Below are 7,745 nucleotides of genomic sequence, written 5' to 3' on the forward strand. Positions count from 1 at the left end.
TGAATCCAAAATACCCCCAAGAGGCACAAACCTGACACAGCTGCTGGGGCAAACTCTGACCGAGGCACATGATAACAACCTGCCAGCCACGATGAGCTCCAAATATGAACCCCTGGCTGCAGAGGAGTCCAGCAGCCTGGGATTTTAACCTCAGCACTTCCAAGTGCACAGGCCAGGTGACAGGGTAGTGTCAGCAGGTACAGACCATTGGCTGCAGCTGAGCAGCTCAGCCCAGACCAGAGAGCTCCTGCTCCCCAAATACTTGAGTTTGAGATCACAGAACGGTTTGGGTTGGAAGGGACTTAAAATCTCACTCCAACCCTCCTGCCACAGGCAGGGACACCTTGCACTAGACCGTGTTGGTGAGAGCCTCATGCAGCCTGACCTTGGACACTTCCAGGGATATCCAGAGATATTCAATAATAATAAAGTTCAGTAATATAGATTTAATTCAATTCACTACAAAATTGTAAAATTCACACACTTCCTGTGCCATTTGAGGCTCACAGGATCTTTTCAGAAGAACCTGGTTCTCTGTTTCAAATTGAGTCTGATTTGCTGAGGGAAATCTTATCTGACATTTAGGAACTGAAGCGCTTATAGCACTTATTACATTTCCCTGACATATTAATAAAATTCATAAACACAAACTGTTCTTCAACAAAAAAAGAACCAAACCTAGCTTTCAGTTTTCATAAAATTGTGTGATTGTCTCATAAACAGTATATATGAATTTCTGTGCCACTTTGACATCTCTCTCCATGAGCTAGTATATCCTCAGGAAAAATATGGTTCTGCTGATAAACATTTGGCTCTCGGCTTTTTTTGTGTCCTGCAGTAGTTTGGATGGGCAAGTCAAAACCCTGGCTGGTTGTCTATGACCTTTACATTCTCCTTTAAATTCCATGCATTTGCAAGAGATGATGGAAGAGGCGATAGTGTCTACTGCTTATCAGCCACGATAATTAGATTAGATACATTTTTGATTGCAAAAATAGTCTTGTAATGGATTTTTTTCTTTTTTTTCAGCTACTATTTCCATCACATTCAGCAGTGCTCTGAAGATTTAAAAAAGTCAGTGTCCAGGAAGCACTTTGTCTCCTTCAGCTGGCAAACTTTTTTGGGGGGAGAGGAGGCTCAGTTTCTCTTCTCTCTGCACTGTCAGCCCCCACAGCATGAAGTTTCTTCTCCTCCTCTTTGCTGTCGGCCCCAGAGAGGGCTCAGCTGTCCCCTCCAGCCCCCACACACCCCGCTACTGCTCCAGCCACAGACAGGCTGATGCTGTCACATGGCAGTCCAGGCTCTGCTGAATGCTCAGCTTCAATTGCTCTTGGTTCAAGATGCCATTGCTAGAGATAAAACAGGGAAAATGATGGCATTTTCCTGGAAATTCGAGCACCCAACAGTCAAGCAGAGCCACGTTTAGGTTGCCCATATAACTTTTTGCTGTGATGTGCACATTACTTACTTGATGACAATGATGTACTCTTGGAAGCACCTTTTATTTCCTGCTCTCAGCTCTTTCCGGTTGTCTACATGCAACCAGGCGGAGCAGCAGCTCTTACAGAGCTGGCTACTGCTGTATGCATTTTCAAAGGCTGAATCAAGTTGAGAGACAGCTAAAAATGCACCATGTCCCCCACCAGCTCTGCTTGCCTGGGTAAACATTTGCTGCAGTTGCCTGACGACTGTCATGTAACTCTAAAATGACTGATCTGAACAGTCACTCCTGCCCCCAGCGCGGTGAAAGTTGTGCTCTACACCCTGGAGAAGCTTGATATCCTGTAAAAGAAACACCTGATGTGTTTGGTTATGCTGGAATAGCCCACTTGGCTCAGCACAGATCAGGAGAAGGTGAAATCACCACTGCCTCCTTTGCAGTCACATTTCTACCTCCTTGAAGGATCAGCTGCATCCACACAACAAAAGCAAAAGCACACCTCCAAAGAAAGATTCCCAAAACCAAAGACATGTTTCACAGCTGGCTTTTACATCCCTAAACTTCCTCCCAGTGAGTTTTCTGCCACAAAAAGGGGCTAGGATAATTTCTTTATCCTTCTTACCAACACTGCCACGCCAGCTCAGGCCCTCCTTTTCCTGGAGTCTGGGAGACACCGTGCCTAGGATCCCCCACCTTCCTCACACCACTGACACAGAGCAGAGGCTTCCTCCCCAGAACCCCCCACCAGCACAAGCCCTCATGCACCCGTCCCTTTTGAGAAGGGAAACATCAGAGAAAGCACTTCTCCCACAGGCACATTGAACATCGGTGCTGGAGCCTCTGAGCAGACCCCAAGCTGCTTCCACGGCTTGTGTTTGTATCCTCCACTGAAACCTAACTCACCCCTGTCAGTCCCACCAGCTGCTTCCAATCTTCCAGGCAGGATTGCTCTGTGCTATAAACTTCAGCTTTCCAAACACGAGCATCATCTGTTAAGCCAAAAGCTTTAGATAGGATTCCTGAATGCTAGCCCAGGAGTCCAAGCAGTACAGGGCATATCTTCCCTGTGTCAGCAGACACCTAATGTATTTTTAGTGCTGCCAGAAACAAACCACTCCTTGATATTCCAGAGGGGGGGAAAAAATCTTCTAGAAGTGGTGGTGAAGCTAATATTTTAAAAGACCCTTCCGAGAACTTGCCAGCCTCCTGGGGGAGCTTGTCAACATCTCCCACGTTAAATGAAAGCCACTTTAAAATCCACAGGGGTTTTAAAGAAAAGCTGGAACATATCAAAGCTGCTGGGATGGCAAGCTTCATAACGTGCACAATACATCAACACTTAGAGACAGTAAATCCTCCCCAGCCTCAGGGGAGCTCACAGCCCCCCAGAGTAAGCCCCTTCCTAATGTATCTCTCAAATGAACTGCTAATCTCCTCTCTAAACTTGACAGCTGTCCTGCATGCACTCAAACCCCTCTGTGCTTAATCCTTCTATCATTCTTGTTAAGTCGCTTGTTAGATCATTTTTGCTGTAATATGAAGAAAGACAATCTTTCCTCCAAACCCAAACAAAGGCCTCACTCACCTGCAGTTGGCGTGTCCATAGATTTCATACATATATAGATATGTGTGTGTGTGTGTGTGTGTGTGTGTATTCCCAGGAGCAATCTCGGGCTTTACAAATTCCTGTGGCCAGTGGGAACTCCCACACCAGTCCCCCCAAGCAGATTTCTCAGACCCTAGCAGATCTGATGGCTTCCTGTGCTCAGATCAGCTTGAATTTCTGACATGGTTTCTCGCTGCTCCAAGGGAGCAGAAAACTTTCCCCTTGGCTGGGCAGAGTTTGGCCCGTGGTGTTGAATTCACAGTGCCAACAGCTATTTTTCACTTCTGCTCCAGATGATAGTTTGCCAGGGTTGCTGTGCAGCCTTGCCACAAGAGCTCACATGAGACACCACCAAGACAGCTGTGGTCTCACACTGCCCAAGTCCTGACAAGGACTGCCTAAAGGGGAGTTTGGCATAGTCAGAAATAATCCCAACTTCCAGCTGAGGACAAAGCAGTAGTTTTTCATGCAGTTCTCAGTGTTTCAAATGAAGAACATTTCAAAGCACACCAAAACACCAATCCTTCCTAGAAGCAGCTACTTGTTCATTAGCTCTTCTTGACCACATATTTTATTTACTGCTTGAAACTGATGAAGAGTTTCCCCAAGACATTCATTTGTTCCAATTATCAAGTGGGATTCCCTGCTCTTGCACCAGCACTGTGACTGGGTGACCCCAATCAGCTGGCACGAGGTTGGCGCAAGTCTGACAACGCCTGACAGCTCTGCAGGGACCTAATGCCTGAGTGGAGCTGTTGAGTGCTAAACACCTGGAACATGAGGGTTCATGGCAAAAGTCTGGACAAAGAAAGCAATGAAATAACTTCTGCAACATACCTCAGCACATGAGCTCTGCTGAGCTGTTAGTCAAATAGAGGGTGCTGTTACCGTGGTGCTGGTGACAGGGGTCTATCCTTCACAATATTTTCCTAGTGAGGATATTTTTTATGCTGCTCCATGTTCTTCATCACTCCCTGCATTGGCAGTGAGGGGAATGGGACCCTTTTCCTCTCTGCCTGTAGCTACTCACACTGCTACATGTGATATGAAATTATTCACTCTGCCTCTTAAAACGTCTACAGAAGATGAGATACAACAATTGCTCCAGGAAGTGATGCTCAGCCACTCTGACTGATCACCCTGTGCCCTGTCACCCATCTGTTACCTCTGCCATTCGCTGCTGGCTGCAGTGCAAATCAGGCCCTGAAACACCACTGAGGAGAGCAAAGGTCTGTCACATAACTGTAGCTCGGAGATGAGCTCTGGGCTGAGCCTGACACCCCCTAACTGTGAAATGTCCCTGTGGTCACCCGGTGCAGAACCGTGTCCCACATGAGCACGCTCTGGAACAGGGCTTCCTCTGCAAATGTTTTCAGTACTGAAATGAGTCCCATTTTCCAACCAGAGAATTCATGCTCTGAAACACTGCTTCCAGCCAGCTCTGCTCCCTGCAGCCATCCTGATTGTTGCTTGGTCCTTGATACACCCACTTCCCAGGCACTTCATGCGGCTGGGGAGGCGTATCCAGCCTCGCAGCGCCGGAAGGTAGCCCCTTGGGAAGTATTCCTGATAGCTGAGCTTATGAAACCTGCCGATTTCAGATGCAAACAAAACACATTGGAAAGCTGCTTTACCCGCCAGAGGAACATCTGTTAGACTGACAAATCAGGGCCGTGCACAGGGGAGACAGATTTACTTCTGACAAAACTCCACCCACCCTGCTCAGCCCAGCAGCTCTCACCAGGGGCTGGAAATTAATAGGATCTTTGCATTGTCAACTCCTCTTGCTCAAATGGAAAAGCACACGTGATGTTTCCCAAAGGAGGATATGGTTTCTGGGTGGCCTGATGGAATGGGAACCATTAGGGGCAGCAAAGGGGACTTGCATCTCCCCACCACAGTCCCTTGTCCTGCAGCACAGCAGCTGCTCTGCGAGGACTGGCCAGAGGGGTGAGAGCTGGGCCACCAAAACCTGGGTTCACCAGGCTCAACAGGTGGGTGCTGCGGGACACTGCTGCCTGTCCTGCTGCCCAGGGTGCCTCTGCATCCACCCGCTGCAGACAGAGCACTCACAGGCACAGCACACTCAGGCCCATCCCTTTTTAGGGTTGAATATTCCAGACTGGTCCCCCATACCTGAGCAGCACTCCGGTGAGCGCATGTACCTCCACTCCAGTGAGGGCACGTACCTCACCTGAGACCCCAGACAAACCACCTCTAATTTAACTAATTAAACCCCACTTACTAAGAGGGGTCCAAAGAAGAAATCACCTCTGCCTCACACAACTTACGAGCTCCAAAGGGAAGGCACCTGCTGCCCTCCACGAGTTTACAAGGCTCCAACCTCTTCCCACTCGTACAGCACTGAACTTGTTCTGTCCCCGCATCGCTCTGCTGCAGGCGGAGACCCCTCCCTGCCAGTGCCGGCACGCTCGGAGCGGCACCGCTCCTCCCCGGCGGGCCCGTGCCTTGTCGGGTCCGGCTCACACGGGCCGCTCCGGGTCGTCCTGCGGCTCCGATCCCGACGCTGATCCCGGTCCTGATCCTGGTCTCGATCCCGCTCCCAATTCCAATTCCAATTCCAATTCCAATCCCAATCCCGCTCCCGCTCCCGCTCCCGCTCCCGCTCCCGATCCCGATCCCGATCCCGATCCCGCTCCCGATCCCGATCCCGATCCCGACCCCAGGCCGCCGCACCTGCCGGACAGGAGCGCGCCCCGACCGCGGCCGAGCCACGCCCCCCTGCGCTGCTCAGCCAATGAGCGCGAGGCGGCTCTGGCCAGCAGCCAATGGGAGCGCGGCAGCCGCGCCCCCGCCCCCTATTTGAGGGGCTCCGCGCGGCCGCGCGCTCGCACAGGCGGCGGCGGGAGCGGGCGGCGGGAGCGGGCGGCGGGAGCGGGCGGCGGGAGCGGCTCCGGGAGCGGCTGCGGGAGCGGACGGTGCGCCCGGCGCTGCCCCGCACCGCGCTCGAGGGAGGGGCCGCTCCCATGGAGGCATTCCCGGGCACCAAGCTGGAGCAGCACCGGCACCTCCCGCCCGTGGAGTGCCTGCCGGGCGCCCGCTACGGCGGCCGGAGCCACAGCGCCTGCGGGAACGTCTTCAACTCCTGGAACGACTACTTGGGGCTGGCCACGCTCATCACCAAGGCCGTGCGGCCCGGCAAGGGCTTCGGCGCCGAGCCTCCCTCGGTGGTGGTAGCGGCCGCCGTGCCGCCGGCCGAGGAGGAGGAGGAAGAAGAGGAGGAGGAGGAAGAGGCGGCGGGGCCGTACTTCGAGGGCGCGCTGGACTTGCACGACCTGGACCTGTGCGGGCATCACCATCACCACGGCGAGGGGCTGCTGGAGGAGCGCTTCGCCGACTTCAGCCCCTTCCCCGGGCGCGGCGGCCCCGCCGCCGTGGTGTTCGACTGCTCGGGGGAGCACTCGGGCCGGGAGGGTTCTGCCCACGCCTGGGGCGGCGTGGTGGTGGCGGGGCGGCTGCCGGCGCACCCGCGGGCCGCCTCCCGCCTGCTCAAGCCCGAGCTGCAGGTCTGCGTCTTCTGCCGGAACAACAAGGAGGCGGTGGCCCTCTACACCACGCACATCCTCAAGGGACCCGACGGCCGCGTCCTGTGCCCGGTGCTGCGGCGCTACACCTGCCCTCTCTGCGGCGCCAGCGGCGACAATGCCCACACCATCAAGTACTGCCCCCTCTCCAAAGTGCCGGCGGCCCGGCAGCTCCGGCACGCCCGGACCGCCCTGGGCAGGAAGGGCCGCTAGCGGCCGGGACCCCCGGGTCTCGCCCCGTGCCCTGGGGCGGCCCCGCTCCCTCCCCCGCTGACACTGCCCCGGCCCCGGGGCGGCCGCTGCGCGCTGGACCGCGCGGAGCCCGGCGCTGGGCCCGGGGACTGCGCGGCGGAGATGCGCTGTGTTTGTTTATTGTAAGAAAAAAATATATCTATATGTGATTTTTACGGAGACGGCGAGATCTGACTGGGTGGATGTCCGCGGAGGGGGGGGGTCCGAGGGTTAAACCCACGGCCGGGGAGGTGGCGGGGGTCCCCGGGTGCCCGCGGCGGGGCAGCGCCGCCCTCTGCCGCCCGCCAGCCCCGGCTCTGCCCGTCCCGAGCGCTCCGTGCCGGCGGGACATCGGGCGCGAGAGCTGTTCTTAATTGCCAGTTAATAGCAGGGTATTTAATTAGAGTACAACCCTCCGCCTTTCAGCTCTTAAAGCAAACATCCGAGCGATTTCCTTTGCCAGTTTTAAAACCGGTAAGCAAATCGCGATCAAACTTGCCTTCGGAAATTAACACCTGCTTCCCGAAATCGCAGCATCCGAGCTGGTGCGGTGCCCCGCCGTCACCGTTCCTCTCGTGGGTACCGATGGCGCTGGTCTCGCAGGTCCCCGTGTCGAATACTCAGCTTTAGGGAAAGTCTGAGAGGAGAAAACACCCAAGTGCGTGTATGAAAACGTGATGATTCTGGGCCAGGGTGCAAACGGAGCCCTTTCTGCTGACAGAAAGGCAGTAAGAATGACAAGAGAGCAAGCTTTAGTGCAGCTGTGTTTGTGGTGGAGAGTGAGACCTGGACATGAAAAGAAAGAGACCTGAACAAAGCAGAAAGCTGTGACCATAGGAGAATGGATGAAAGGGAGGTTGTATATTTTTCAAGAGTTCAGAGAATGTGGCTTTAACTCTTTGCAAGTAAAAGAGATCTATCG

The 7,745-nt window shown here is 54.1% G+C and overlaps 1 protein-coding gene across 1 annotated transcript; it reads left to right on the plus strand.

The window, feature by feature from the left end:
- The first annotated feature begins 5,930 nt into the window (after positions 1 to 5,930).
- NANOS1 (nanos C2HC-type zinc finger 1) lies at positions 5,931 to 7,745 on the plus strand. The gene has a single exon (XM_042019442.1). The coding sequence runs from the start codon at positions 6,035 to 6,037 to the stop codon at positions 6,803 to 6,805; it is 771 nt and encodes a 256-aa protein (XP_041875376.1). The 5' UTR covers positions 5,931 to 6,034; the 3' UTR covers positions 6,806 to 7,745.

Source organism: Corvus kubaryi, unplaced genomic scaffold (genome assembly GCF_017639235.1).
Source record: "Corvus kubaryi isolate FWS band 111438036 unplaced genomic scaffold, C.kubaryi_AGA036_p1.0 138, whole genome shotgun sequence".
Classification (NCBI taxonomy): Eukaryota; Metazoa; Chordata; class Aves; order Passeriformes; family Corvidae; genus Corvus; species Corvus kubaryi.